The sequence below is a fragment of the Hoplias malabaricus genome, chromosome X2, assembly GCF_029633855.1.
Source record: "Hoplias malabaricus isolate fHopMal1 chromosome X2, fHopMal1.hap1, whole genome shotgun sequence".
Lineage (NCBI taxonomy): Eukaryota > Metazoa > Chordata > Actinopteri > Characiformes > Erythrinidae > Hoplias > Hoplias malabaricus.
Window position 1 is genome coordinate 18836185 of NC_089819.1, and position 15685 is coordinate 18851869.

A 15685-nucleotide genomic window follows, 5' to 3' on the forward strand; every position below is an offset into this window, starting at 1 on the left:
TTAAATTGTTGCCCACAAAATTATAGATGGGAATGAGTCAAGGGCTGTATATAAAGCAGGTTACGTTTAATTCCTCTGTGAGGAAACCTAGAAGCTATGTGAGAAAGATTAAACATCAGAAGGAAGCTCTATGAGAATTAATAAATCTCAGAAGCTGTGATGAATCTCAGAAGGTCTGTGGGGTGGCGCTGTATGACAGAAGTATGTGTGCTCTCCAGCTGACTGGTTGCTAAGGAAGTGAAAATGTTTGCAGTGATGCTTGGAGGTAAAGGTAACGTGCTGTAAATGTATTTTAATATATATGCTACGTTTAAACAAATGTGTAAATTTACTTTATTGCCCTCTACGAGTTGCTTATGTTTGATAGAAAAGCTGGCCTTAACTACAAATAGACGAAACCATTTTATTGTCACCTCACGATAGCTACAGCGCGTCCTTCCCGTGTTGTTAGCATGAAGCTCCGCTCCACCTTAAATTGTGGAGCCGTTATATTAGCTACATGTTAATGGAAACGGAAAAGTCAAGGTGAAAACTTAAGCTTAGTGCTGGGAACACTGGTAAAAAATATCGCTGTGGATGTCGTAATGATTAGTGATATAAAAACGTGAATGATACCGCATTTAAATGCAGCCGTTGCACCATTTAAGGTGGACCAGAGAATCGAATAAGCCAAATTCAGCTTCGTGATATCGATTACAGTTAGCTGTCAGAAACCCTAATAAACAACTGCTGTTTAATTATATAAGCCAACAAAAAAGCCTATTCCTGCCTTTTGTGCTTCATTAAAATGCAGTGTGATTCAAGGTTAGCGTTTGTTAACTAACTTTACCGAAGGGCATTCCAAGAATTTTAAATTGTACAGTAAATTTAAACTAATTACCTACGTTTCCGTCAAACACGCAAAGCGTAGTGTGTGTAAATGTTAGTTTAAGTCAAGTCCGTTAATTAATTTCACTGACTAGTTTGTTTTGAAGTGGTTAGTGATATCTATAATGAGTTGGAAAATAAAGGATGTCCCCTGACTCTCTTCATTTTCCATTTATGCAATGTTTCCAGAGATGTTCACGATGCATCTCAGGACACTTTGATATTTAAATATCTCTATAGAGTGCTATTTTAATGAATAACAATATAGACAGTCTACATGAAAACAACAACAACCAAAAAAAAAATCTCCCTAAATGAATACAGCCCATTGTGGACCATGTTGGCGCTGGCATGCCATCGTTTATTGAATAAAGGACGCCCAGCTGGGTCCCATTAATAAATATATTACATTTTTATTACAGAAATATAAAACATTTTCTAAACATTGTTTGTTCATGTAAGTTTTTTTTCTCTCACTGATAGCATGAGAAAATATGAAGGCCATGGCACATGTTTAAAAACAAGTGTGAGAATAGGATGAATGAGAATGGAGAAATCATTGTCCCATTTCAACCTGAAGATAATGTTAGGCCAGAAGACCCACATTACAGGAAGGACAGCCTTGACATAGATGGTGAGAGTAATGGATCCAACAAAGACCCGCTCAGAGGTACCAAAAAGTCCAGAGAGGTACTCCAAATCCCCCAGGATGAAATGAGCCTGAGTCCCTACCAGCCACATCCACCCTCCCTCCCCAAGCCTCCCAGTGTGGGGAAGGGGAATAGAAACATCTCATTTGAGGAAAAGATCAGGAGGAGGCGACTTAGGAGCAGTCAAGAGAGCCTCACCGATCCAACTGAGACAGGCTCTTCAACAGATTCGCTTAAGGAAGACTCGATACCTGCAATAAACACTGCTGTAGGTTTAAAGAATGGCCAAATCTTTGGTAGAAGTGACTTTACCCGGGCAGCGGGGGAGTCCCCACCTTTTCGGGATCGATGTAGCAGCCTTCCTGAGGCAGACAAACATCCTCACGGGCACAGTTGTCAAGCTGAGCAGCGACAAAAACCATCCAAAGTTATCCTGTCCCCTCTGCAGCCCCCAGGAGTGTTTCCTGCATTGGAGTACAACGTCGCCTCCATGTCCTTAAGGACCACTAATCGGATTGACAGGGATTGTTTGGATTATGGCAAAAGGGGCATGGCAGTAAGACTGCACAGGAACTTCAGTGACAGCCGGCTTTTGGAGACCATGGTGTCGGACAGCGCTTCTGTAAATTCCATGAAGTCCACTTTTAGTGCACTGAATCCAATCCGACCCAAGGATGTGAGGAACAGGTAGAGTCTTTTCCTTTTCTTTGGGGTGTTTAGTCTGCACTCTTATGGCTCCAGTGGGGCTAAGCTCTTGCCACGTATCTTTCATTTACTTCCGGGTTCAGTGTTCTGCTAGTTAAGCTGTCATACTGCTATTTGAATGATCCATGTTTAACCATGCAGCTTGCCAACTGTTGCTATGACTAAGCAGTCTCTGTTGCATGTCTCTGTTGCTTATTATTGTTCACTGCTGTCAAAAATAATGAGCTCTGCTCTACACCTAACTGTACTTGGACTCCTATGAAAATTTATAAACATGTAAGTCTCAAAGCCTACTATCTATTTACACTTCTTTTCTGATGAGGTTAATTCTTCATTTAGGTTATTTTTAGTTACGTTCATTTCATAACTCAGAGAGATGCGTTCAGCACATGCTGCTTTACTCATGGGTTCCATAATTCATTAAAGAATATAAACTTTTTGCTCATGACTTGGATTCTGGTCAAGATATAAACCACTGAATTTGTTTAGTGATTCTGTAGTCAGCATTATAACACTGTTATAAACTTCAGGTCTGTTTTTAAATAAAATATACGACTGCCTGCTGCTGGTTTCAGGAGCTTTATGGAGGGCAGTCTCCTGGCCAGCGGAGCCTTACTTGGGCCTGAAGAGCTGGAACGGTACTTTCCTGATCGGCATGTGGGAATCTATGTTGTCACGTGGAATATGCAGGGAGAGAAGGTATATGGCACAAACAGATGTTAAAAAGTGGCTTTAATTCATACGGCTGCCGGCATTGGAAAATGATTATTTTTGATAATGACTATTGCATGTGATTTATAGGGATTTCCAAACAACCTAGACGACTTGTTGCTCCCCACTGACACTGAGTTTGCACAAGACTTGTATATCATTGGGGTTCAGGAAGGATGCCCAGATAGGTATGAAACTTCACATCTGTCTATTTATCTTCATTTTTACCATTCAGAGCATTCAGCATTCTCTATGTTAACAGGAGAGAATGGGAGATCCGGCTTCAGGAAACTCTTGGCCCATACTATGTCATGCTTTATGCAGCAGCACATGGAGTGCTCTATCTCACCATTTTCATACGAAGGGATCTCATATGGTTCTGTTCTGGTGAGTCTTTCCTTATTGTCAGTCTACTTTCTGTCTGCTGAGACTTGGTTTTCTGCAGCTTTGTGTATTACAAAAATGTACTGGAATAAATGTAATATTGGACATGATTTCCAGTTCCCTACAACTGCATTTGCTGATTGATTTTTATTTTATTTTTTTTAAATAGAGGTTGAACATGCTACGGTCACCACTCGTATCATCTCGCAGATTAAGACCAAAGGCGCAGTTGGCATAGGCTTTACCTTCTTTGGGACATCCTTCCTCTTCATCACATCTCATTTTACTTGTGAGATATTTAACTGTACTGAATTCAACACAGATGCATGCTGATACATTTGAAGTGCCCAGAACAAAAAGTATTTGCTTCTTTGCCAAGGATATATAAGGCTAATATGTTTAAGTAATAACAGAAGCTCAAGTAGACTTCCTTATGTGTTTTCTGACCCTGTGTGACACACTTTTATCTGTCGTATTTTATATATGTTTAAAAAGATAATAAACCCTTTTAGCTAAACCATTGCCATAAGTTTCAAGAATGAGACCAGGTTTTAAAAACTACAAATTTTAAATGAAATTGTGAAATTCTCAAATGTAGCACACACAACTTGCTACATATTCCTCTTTGGCATCATGTAACCAGTGGACAACGTTTCTTTCAGCTGGAGATTCCAAAGTGTATGAGAGAATATTGGATTACAACAAGATAATAGAAGCCCTAGCTCTTCCTAAATGCCTTCCTGACACCAACCCTTACCGTTCCATCGCCTGTGAGTCTCCTCTAAAATCTGCATTAGGCATTGCTCATCAGTAATAGAAGCACAGCCATACATTTTTACTGTGAATGTATTCTAATGTATTATTGAAATGGAAAAAAAGCAGCAAAAATATTTTTGTGAATGTAAAATAAGAAATTAGCCTTTATAAAAACTAATAAATAATAATATTAAAACTACTCCTTAATTAAGAAAAAAAGTACAAACACACCAAGGGTAGACAAAGTAGTCTATGGAGTGGGTTTCATAAGCTTAAAAAAGGCAAAGGTCTATGGCTCTAATTAGATTAAATGCTTTTGAATTTTTTTGAAGAATGGTTTGGACAACAGACCTTTCTTTTGGTGTGAGCCTACATACAGACTCTCCTGATTGATTGCTTCTGACAAGATTGATCATCACACAAGTGATGTAACTTTGTGTGTGTATATATAGCCATGCTACAATACAGACTCAAATAGAAGTGACATTATTCCACTCTAAAAACGAATGGAAATTGAAATAACTGAGTAAATATGTAAATAAACTAATAAACAAATTAAATTAAATCTTAAAAAAAAACTATAATAACTGCTCATGATATCTTTGTTCTCAGCGGACGTGACAACTCGTTTTGATGAGGTTTTCTGGTTTGGGGATTTTAACTTCCGCCTGAATAAAGACCGGGGAGACGTGGAGGCTGTTCTGAACCAGCACAACGGGGAAGACATGGGGCCACTACTTCAGCATGATCAGCTGTGCAAAGAAATGAAAGATGGTCAGCCTGGGCTTGTCTTGGACTTAAAGACAGTGAAAATTAATTTAACTTTAACCCAGTTTTTAAGTTCTGTAAGGTTCTCTTTAGCAGTTATAGTGAGACATTGTTTTGATGTAAGTTGGTACATTTCTTTGGTACAACTGATGCTAAGAATTTTCCTAATTGTTATTATTTAGGCTCCATCTTTAAAGGATTTCAGGAAGCCCCTATCCACTTCCCTCCTACCTACAAGTTTGACATTGGCTGTGATGTTTATGACACTACATCCAAGCAGAGAACGCCTTCATATACAGTGAGAAAATGTTGTCCTTGGCTGTTCTTTAAAGTTTGTCAGTACAATTTCTGTTTTTTTTTCACAATAGCTAAGAATTTCTCATAATTTTGTAGGATCGCATCCTTTTCAGAAACAGACAAGTGGAAGATATTAAGGTAGTTAAGTACAGCTCCTGCTCCTCTATCAAGACCTCAGATCACCGTCCTGTCATCGGCATGTTCCAGGTCAAGATTCGGCCTGGTAGGGACAAGTAAGTATAGCACACATTCATTACGTATCCAAGATGCATTTAAAAAAATATGTTCAGTTATGTCCAGACAGCCAACAATTATGATTCAGTTGCTTGTTTTAAGAAGACAGTTTGACAAATTTATTTAGCTGATTAGTCAATACAACATTTAAAAATGTGTGGAACAGGTGATACTCAAGAACCAGAGTTCTTAATTACTGCTTTGCAAAAAGTAGTGACTATAAAACAAAGATAGCAGGTGTGGTGAGGGCTCGAAACTGAAGTAAATTCTAATGAAACTTCTGCTCCAGCATTCCACTGGGAGCTGGCCAGTTTGATCGACCTGTGTACCTGGAGGGCATCAGGAGGAGAATCAGTAGAGAGCTGAAGAGAAGGGAAGCTGTAATGAAGAACCAGAGTAACAGCACTGTCTGCTCCATCTCCTGATGTTGGATCAGCAGCCCTAGAGCTGAATGGACTGAGAATGCACTCACTGCATTCTCTTAGGAAGCTGGACTTTCAGGACCAAAGGAGAATTTAGACTGATGGGGGATGTAGTTTGACCACCGTCCAGATTTTAGGCAGTGTTTGCCACATTCTCAGATGAGCTTGGAAAAAAAAGAAAAAAAGGCTGTGCCTGGACACTCAAGCCTAAACGCTACAGTTACGTTCTACTTAACATTTTTGCCTGTCTTATTTTGTATTATTTTGTACACTTATTTAAGGTTATATGAAAATTGTCTTAAAATTTATAACATATTTCCGACTAAATCAGTGTTCAATGGCCTTGTACAATTAATTCCACTGATATTGCAGCGGAACATATTTAAGTTTACTACAACCACAAAGTACATGGCAGTAGATCTTGATGGTATTTTATAAATATTTTATGGATCTCATTTATAAAAGTTATTCAATTAATGCTTGAATTTAGAAGGGTATATTATTGATGGTTACAGATAACCATCACAGGTAAATTTTCCAAGTACCAAATTTATGACAGGAATGTAATAATTTATGGACCATTTGTTCAATAGACTACAATATTTATTCATAAAATTATTTCTTAAAAAGGAAGTTCTATTTAATAGTGGTGCAGACATTGAAAAAGAAAGGTGCACCCTCAAGACTGAACAGCTCAGACTGGACTTGTGGTCCACTGCCTTAATTTGTCATATAAAAAAATAGCTTGTTGCTTACTTGATGTCAATGTCAACTGACTGTGCATGTGTGGAAGCAAGGCTGATTTTGACAAACAGCCTAACAGACTAACACAATAACGGTACTCTTGCATGGACCTGAAATGACCAGTGTAATTGTGAACCATCCATTTACATTACATTTCACGCTCCTTATGGAAAGTGCCTGAGATCTTGTTCATGATTGCCCTCGGGCCTTTTTTAAATCCATTCTGTTGTCTCAAACCAAAAAAAAAGCACATTTTTAATGTTTACAACATATGTAACATAAAGCAGCTATTTCTGACTCACCTTCAGTGTTATGTGGTGTTTGACTCATTTGTTGTTAAAGTCTAACGTTGGCTTATCAACCAATACATGAAGACCAAATATGTATGTAAACCACATTTATGAACCAAAAACAGAGCCTTTACACAGAAAAGAACCTGATAAAGATACGCCGTTAAAAGTTGATATTATAAAGTGTAAAACTATCAAGAAAAGAATAATGAACTTGTGGGAGGGGTCTGTATTCGCTTCATACACCAGTATTCAATCACATATGCACCGATGTGAACACTAAGAAAAAAAAAAAAAAGACAGTATACACAAAACTCCTTTGCCGCTCTAATTCAGAGGGCACCTTCACAAAAAGAATAGTTAAAGATGTTAGTTACTGTGCGTAATAAAGCTTCTAAACGTGCGAAAGTTTGATAAGACAGAAGTCAATATGAATAAAAGTTTATAAATAGTTAGGTGGGCATGACATCAAATACCGTTTAAGTGTTTGAACGTACACCGAGTATTACAATTGTCTAGCCAGTTTTCTTCTCAGAACACATTTCAACAGGGTCACTATTACCTGTTAGTACCTGAGTTTTAGATTTCCATTTTTGGAGTATGTTTCACAATGATTATTTTACAAAAAAAAAAAATAAATAAAATAAAAAATTTCTTGATGGCTTCTAGGCCTGGATCCAATTTGATACCTAAATGACTGAGTTTATATTCATATCTGCATTACAGTATTGACTGTAAATGGAACGTTTTGATATCACTGTGTTCTATCAAAAGTATGGAACCAAAGAGAAAACAAGAACCCCTTGTTTATCAACACACATTTGCAGTTGATAAATATATTAACAATTGATACATTTTTCTAAGCACACTGCCTTTTACATCATATTAATGTATCCAGACCAAAATTACACGTTAGAATCCATGGGATATTATTTCCACTGTTATTAAATTTGGACATGGGATTAAAAGTTATACTGTGCAAATATCAGTCAAAACCAGTCTGCTGGGGGCACAAATTTTGCTTCTAGTGCCTTGACAAGTCCAAACATTCACTCTCCAAAGATCACTGTATTAAAATCCATACAGCAGAGACACAACTGAAACTTTAGTGCCCACTGTCACACTGCTCTCCAGCATCACTGAGTGGAACTGTAGGTCAGTCCGTGGTGTAAGCAACTTTATAATCGCTGCTGACTGGAGGAGGTCCTACCGGAAGAGACGATACATACGAGGTAGCCGGCCATCTTTGCTGGAGAGAGCTGCCTGGATGTGCTCATATGACGGCAGCTCCGTCAGGTCTCCCAGTGCAGCTACAGAGGGCTTACTACGCAGCATCTTGGTGGTAACTCTTTTGATGTCACTAGCTGTAACGTTACCTATTGAGAGACAGAAGACAATATAAACCATGAAGTCCTATTAAAAATATAAAATTAGCAAAAAAATATCTATACCTGTACAATGGGTCAAATTAATCAAACTGCTGTGTGACACATGGACCAGTAGAAAATGTATTTAAATTGAATACATCTTTCAATGTTTTGCATCTAGTTGTTAGTCTTGATTTACAGGTCAGAATGTATAAAACATTATCCATCCATTATCTGTAAGCGCTTATCCAGTTCAGGGTCGCGGTGGGCCCAGAGCCTACCTGGAATCATTGGGCGCAAGGCGGGAATACACCCTGGAGGGGGCGCCAGTCCTTCACAGGGCAACACACACACACACATTCACACCTACGGACACTTTTTGAGTTGCCAATCAACCTACCAACGTGTGTTTTTGGACTGTGGGAGGATACCGGAGCACCCGGAGGAAACCCACACAGACACAGGAAAAACACACCCACTCCTCACAGACAGTCACCCGGAGCGGGAATCAAACCCACAACCTCCAGATCCCTAGAGCTGTGTGACTGCGACACTACCAGTCGCACAAAAAATATTATAATTACTGTAATTGAGTATTTCTGTTTTAAAATCTGTAATTAAATTTTTACTTAAACATTATTTGCTTGAAGTATTATACTTCGCTAAATTTCAAATCACATCTGTTACTGAGTAAAAATGTAAATAAAAATGCAAGAAAAAAATTGCGCATCTTAAACTACCAGAGTGAATGATAGTCTGGAGAGCAAACTATCGCTAAATTCTTAAGAAATATGGAGACGGACAAGTCCATTAGTGGTGCAGACTAGTCTCAATGCGAAAGCTGAATGGCAAATCCTGCTTAGGATATGAACCCTTGGCTATATTTAAAGAAGGACCACTTCAGCTTCAAGTGCAGAAGACAACATCATTATTATGCAGTGTAAGCTGTGTTTGCCAAGAGAGAAATAGCAGCCTTTAAAAACTCAAGCATGTGTTTTTAAAGCAAGCACCCGAGCATGTAAATCTAGGATAAATAATACTTGTACTGTTGTGTTAAACATGTTTTTCACTTTAAGAAAATACAAGTGTGTGTTGATATCATTGAACTGTTATCTCTATCTGCCTTTGTGTTAAGACAAATTTATTTTACTTATCTCCCATACATTTGCACATTTCTCTATTTGAGGTATTATAGCTTTGCATTTAAGTGCACCTATGTTGTTATGACAACTTAATTTACCCCATCCAGGTGGTTCATAAAATGATCCATCTAGCTAGCAACCTGCCGATAGCTAGTTATTAGTTAGTCAAATGTCATTACATGACGTGATAAAAAATAATAATAAAAAAAAATTATATATATATATATATATATATATATATATATATATATATATATATATATATATATATATATATATATATATATATATGTTGGTTGCCATGGTTTCATTGATGTTAAACAAATGGCACGCAATTTCTGGTACTTTAATCAAACTCGTCCGAAATTCCGACAGTTTCAGATATGCTTCTCTACAAATCTTTTATTTATTTATTTTAAACCTTGATATATGGTATAGGATGGGGACATTTGACACCACGACAGTGATTTTGTCGTTCATATCTAGTAGGGACACTGATGTACGAACCAAAAAGGAGTGTACCATTGCAAATGACACAGATAAAGTGTGTACCACCCTGCACCACTGACTCCACCCATTTTGCCAGCCTTTGTGCTGCCTCATGTCACTGGAAAACATCAGCTCTCATTAAAGGTTAATGAACTCCAGCAGCTTTGTCGTGTCACTGCTGGTGTGAATGCAGTGTAGGAGATTAACTTTTTAAAACTCTGGATATATAGAGTGCTGTGCACAAAAACTGTTCCATTACAACACAACAGAAAAAAATCTTGGTCCACAAACACCAAAAACCCATAAAATGTCAAACTTTTCCCTTTGTCTGAGGTGTGAGATAGAAGCTGTACTTACTAATGAGTTGGCACAGCTCATGGGGAAGCTTTCTTTTGCCTGTGGCCAGAACCTGCCGACCTACATCCTCAAAAATGACAGGCCTGGACTCTAGGTTCATCATCAACATGGACTTTAGCTGAGTCTTCGCTCTTTCTAGTTCCAACTGTATTTTAAGACAGAAATTGCAATGATAAAACTATATAGTTTGAATTACAGTGCACTGAAATCTTGTTAGAAATCCCAAAACAATTTACCTCTCCAGCTGTCCCAGCCATCTGGATAAACTCCCTTGTTATGATCTCTACCATTTCCCTCACCTAATAGATTTGAATATATAAGTTCACATTCAATTAATCATGACAAATCAAACTATTATAAAAACAATTAGCTACAGCAGGACGTCTATGATTATTCCAGCTGTACCTGCCGAGGATCTGCACTGGCATGAATACAGAGAAGGCCACTATCCTCATAGCTGTGGTGGTATGAGGTTGCATTGTACATCCAGTGATGTCTGGAAAACATTAACAAATATTTTGTGTTTAGTTTTACTGAGCATCCTTTCAGATAATAGTTTGACAGATGTTTATGACAGAAATACTTTATCAGTTAATACCTAAAACGAGACCACAATCAATCCAGTTTAAATACATAACTACCAACACTTGCATGTCTGGGTGAAGTGCTTCCTTCAGGTTGAAGTTAAAAGACTGGTACCTGTTCAGAACGTTGAGATAGAGCCTGGTAAACATGCCTTTTCCTGGACCGCCTGCCGAGAAGGACCCTCCTCCTCCCATCATCATGTTGAGGACAGCAAATGGGATAAAATCATCCTCCTACCGGGTGTTTAAAAGGAATTGCTCATGTGTTAACTTAGCTTTAAAAAAAACAAAAAAAAAAAAAAAAAACAAAACAGTACCATATTAGTGTAAAACTAATTGTTTATCAGACCCACCAGGAAGGAGCAGCTCTCAAGGCCAATCATAATGTGAGTGAGTTCTGGGATGGGTGTGGGTCCTAGACTTACATCAGACATATCCTTCTCAATCTGCAGATACACAGGGCATAATAGGTTCAAATAAAATCTTATGAAATATTATTCAGAACCAATTTAGCTGTTTAGAAACAAGCTGTTCCACTGCATCTAAAACAAGTTCTACAATGATGCTTACAATAGTGTACAATGATGCAGTATTAGGATCCTCTCAAGAATAATTCAGTGGAAACTGCTGTTACCAGGAACAACTGTTATTAAAAGTTCAAATGAATGTTTTTAACCTTGACGATGCCTCCTGTGTACTGAGCCACAGATCGGTCGACTTTCTCAGGTGTGCTCACTCCCCAAACTGGCTTCACATTCAGAAGGTACTTCCTGGCATACCCTACCAGCTGCTCATGCTCGATCCCCACCCCTGCCAGCACCATGCGCTCAGGGCAGTAGTAGCTGCGCAGGTACGTGTGTAGAAGCTTCCGGTCAATCTTGTCCACATTCTCCGCAGGACAATAACGAGGCAGACCCACTGTATTCCCACGATAAGCAGCCTAAAACCACAATGGGATTAAGCTAAATCATTTTGTTTACATGATCTGTGTCTCAGACTGGTCTTAATTTAATCTTTCATTCATTCATATGTCATTCATTTATCTTCTGCTTCATACAGTTCGAATTGTGGTGTGTCGGGAGCCTATCTTGAATTATTATGCACTAGGTAGGATGACTCCCATCATAGAAAACGCTTTGTATTTCCAGAAAGCAAGAGCCATTTTATAAAATAATGGACATAAAGAAATATTCCACTCACAGCATGAATCATTTCTGTCAGTAGAGGCTCAGGATCAGGTCTCATATTCAAATCTTCCAACTCAAACCTCACAGTCATGCGGGTCATCTCAATCTCTTCATCTAAAAAAAACAAAAGACCACATAATTAGAAACTACTAGAGGGAGGGGAAAATAATTCCATACATTCCAGTAAGTGTGATGCGGTCTCACCTAATAAACGTGGCTGCAGAACAGCATCTGACAGCAGGCTAACCACAGTATCCAGACCCTTAACTTCAGCAGAGACTGCATACATTGTTGTATCCCTAAAAACAATAGTAAAAATGACATGAGGAACAGCGGCAGCATTTGTTTTACTGTATCTGACAATAACAATAATAATTAGGTAAGGAAATAAATTAAACATTTTCTTAAAATATCAAAACGTAAAGAAAACCTAGATGTCTGGCAGTCACAAATGCCTCCATGTTTTTCCAGTGACAGGAGAATTTCATCTTTGCTTCCATACTGTGATGTAGACTGAAAACAAAAATACAAAACTTTAACATAATTTAAGCACTACTCATTATATCTCCAGTTCTGTTCAAAACAAGAATAAATAAAACTAAATGACTATTACACATTTCAAAGCTTAATTTCTAAATGATAAAGCGTAACATTTTGCAGATGTAAACAATGGAAGCTGAAAGTGTCTTATATTTTACAGAAACTTTCCTGTAAAAGCGTATATCCTGTACACCCTTCACCGAATTGCACCATAGAGTGCCACAGGAGGTCATTCCGACCTGTGGCCATCAAACTCATCTGTGCAATATTCGGTACCAAATTACACAGCTCATATGGGCAATAATAATAATGCAATATATTTTTTTTTTTTTCAGAGGTGCAATGATTTAACTGCTTTACACAGTATCTTCCATATTTATTATCACAGCCACTGACACTTTACTGTATTTGTAAGAATTTAAACATGTACATATTCTTTTATTATAAATGTTTGCAGCTGTGATAACTGCAATGTATATCAACCCACAGTTCACTTACAGAAAAAGCAAGCTTCTCTAAAAAGTGTGCAATCCCACTGGGATACTTGGCTTCATGACGGGAACCTGAATTTACCAAAACTGCAAAGAACAGTAAAAGGTGAGAACATCAGCTGGTACATTATCAATGGCCTCATACATTAGTGGCAGTATTTACTTCCATACTTACTTCCAATTGTGCAGAACTGGCCAAATTTATTTTGTGATGCAACTCGAAGCCCATTCTCTAAAGTAGTGATTTTAGTCTCATGTTTCTCTTGTCCATCAACTGAAGCAAACAGCGGTTTTGGAATGCCGGGCAGTGGAGTGGACAGAGAGATGTTGGGGTATCCACTGCTGCTGCTGTACTGTCTACAGGCCGCAACACCAAACCTACAACAGAAGGACACAAGCTAACACATTTAGAAAATTAACACAGTAGAGTTTTAACAGATTTTACAAAAAAATTGTTTTGATGTAATATGGTGAACTACAGAAAACCTGCCAGCTCGCCATATAGTAGAGTGACTAGACCTGAGATTGTGAAAAAGAGGACACGTCTCGGATGAGCTCTTGCGAGAACTTACATTTACGTTTTGGCATAGCTGCTCGAGATGAGGGTAGGTATTTGAGCTTTGCCTGACGTAAACAAGGACTACTGACGTGCAGACTGGCCAATTAAATATTTACAGAGAAGGTTATCGACCAATAACGGTAGCTCTACAGTCAGACCGTCCAATCCGAAGATTTTAGGCTACTTTGCCACACCCCCTTCTCACTCAAGCGAACCAATCGGAGTAGGGGAGGGCGGGACTAGTTCTCAAACTTCTATGTAAGCTCTAGAAAAACAAAATCCCGGACGTTTGTGCAATTCCGCCCGGACATTTTTTTAAGTCTAAAAAAGAGGACGTCTGGTCACCCTACCATATAGTTAAACTTGTAGTTCTACATTTACAGACTGTAGCCCGTCTGTTACTCTGCATACACTGTTTGTCCCCTTTCACTCTGTTTTTCAATGGTCAATGCCCCCAAAGGAACAGAAACAGATGTATGAGTGTTTTGGGGGATAATTCTCAACACTGCGGTGACTGACGTGAAGGTGGTGTGTTGTGTACTCTGGAACCAGTGGATCAGACACAGCGGTGCTCCTGGAGATTTTAATTTCCTCTATGTCACAGCTGGACTGGGAAATGTCCAGTAACCCAAAATATAGAGCCAATAACGTCTTCTGAAACATTGTGACCAACAGATGAGCTGCCTGGTAAACAAGGAACGTCCCTGGACGTTCAAAATAGGTCTAAAAGTAGTCTGTCTGTCAAGGACATATTTTAAACGTCCAAAATCTTAATACGTTAGTTAAGTGGTGACCAATCGATAACGTCAGCGGACGTCAAAAACGCGTTTTATACAAGCAATTTATTTCGGGACCAATTAATAACGTTAATGAACGTCCAAAATGCATCTAATAGTCGTCTTTTCAATGTCCGTGTTTGGACGTCTTTTCAACTTTTATTTTCAACCTTGAACGTTGATTAGACGGCAGTCATTACGTCATTTCAACGACTAATTGTTTACTGGGTGACGTCTCGGTGGACAATGCAGATATGACTAGCACGGTCGCCAGGGAGTGTACAGTGTGTCTAAAAACTCCAGCAGTTTTAGTGTCCGATCCATTCGCACGAGCCAACCAACACGGTACAACCACAATGTCCATGTCGCTGCTGAGACTGACCCACCAACCAAATAATATCGGCTCTGTGATGGTCCTGAACAGTTACGAAGAGGGCGAAAAGGAGGCTAACAACGTATGCAGCGGCAAAACGGACTATATTTTATAACTGTAGAACTAAAATTCCGTTTTATTGTCAGTGGAGCCGTGAGAAAGGAAACAGAATATTAAACAAACAGGTCGTTGGAATGTTTTAGCTGATATGTATATATCAATGTATTTATTATTAGTGAATTAATTGAGTGCTCCTTTAGAAATGTAAAAAATAATGATGCTGCATAATTTAAAGTGGATTGGGAAGTTAGCTTTAAATGTAAACTTGAAAATAACGTACGCAACATGAGAAAAATGAGCTGCAGCGGTCCAAACACAACAGCTACCACTAACAAGCTGACCAGAGTAAAGCCAGTGAACAAGTTACAGAGACCTTTACACAGAGTCTGCTCCGCTGACAGAGCAGTAAGAGGCTGACTAGAGTACTCTCTGTGGTATTAAGATGACATTATTTCGCTTTACCTCTGTACACGACTCAAGCTCCTGAAGCTCGACATGTGCGCCGCCATGATCCACTGTGACCGTGAAGAGGAATGGAAATGACGCACACACGGGCTCGTTCTAATTCTCGCTAGACGAAGCCTTCAAGTCTGCACTAAGGTATACACCCTTCGCTGCACACTAGAGACAGAAAAAAAAGAAAAAAAAAGAATGCAACTGCAGTGTTCCAAAAATGTCTCAAATGGACAAAGTCAGCGAGAGATTGTGGGCCCATACATTTTTGGCCACTTAGGTAGCAAAACTAATCAGATAACAATAACAACAATATTAATAATAATAATAATATATTTTTTACACATTTACAATATTTGATTTACACATTTAAAACTATGATAAATATGATATGATATGATGTTTGTTTACAGAAGGATGAAGATCTGGAAAGATCATTTTTTCACTATGGGTTTGTATTGACACTGTATTGTTTAGCA

The 15685-nt window shown here is 38.5% G+C and overlaps 2 protein-coding genes across 3 annotated transcripts; one reads left to right on the top strand and one right to left on the bottom strand.

Moving 5' to 3' along the window:
• The first annotated feature begins 166 nt into the window (after positions 1-166).
• On the top strand, positions 167-6813 carry LOC136676448 (phosphatidylinositol polyphosphate 5-phosphatase type IV-like). Of its 2 annotated transcripts, none has more exons than XM_066653491.1 (11): positions 167-271; positions 1351-2204; positions 2798-2921; positions 3024-3121; positions 3196-3320; positions 3487-3606; positions 3980-4087; positions 4686-4847; positions 5024-5139; positions 5235-5371; positions 5662-6813. In XM_066653491.1, exons 2-11 carry the CDS (start codon positions 1378-1380, stop codon positions 5795-5797), a joined length of 1953 nt encoding a protein of 650 aa, XP_066509588.1. In that variant the 5' UTR covers positions 167-271; positions 1351-1377; the 3' UTR covers positions 5798-6813. The 2 variants fall into 2 exon arrangements, with proteins under 2 accessions (XP_066509588.1, XP_066509589.1); XM_066653492.1 differs by having other exon boundaries at positions 180-265.
• A 6-nt stretch (positions 6814-6819) lies between these two features.
• Positions 6820-15372, bottom strand: LOC136676449 (mitochondrial-processing peptidase subunit alpha-like). The gene is made up of 13 exons (XM_066653493.1): positions 15216-15372; positions 13161-13363; positions 12993-13072; positions 12385-12467; positions 12159-12253; positions 11968-12068; positions 11444-11707; positions 11121-11213; positions 10883-11001; positions 10589-10679; positions 10420-10482; positions 10184-10328; positions 6820-8204 (listed from the first exon to the last, which is right to left on the bottom strand). Exons 1-13 carry the CDS (start codon positions 15260-15262, stop codon positions 8035-8037), a joined length of 1554 nt encoding a protein of 517 aa, XP_066509590.1. The 5' UTR covers positions 15263-15372; the 3' UTR covers positions 6820-8034.
• Positions 15373-15685: the final 313 nt, after the last annotated feature.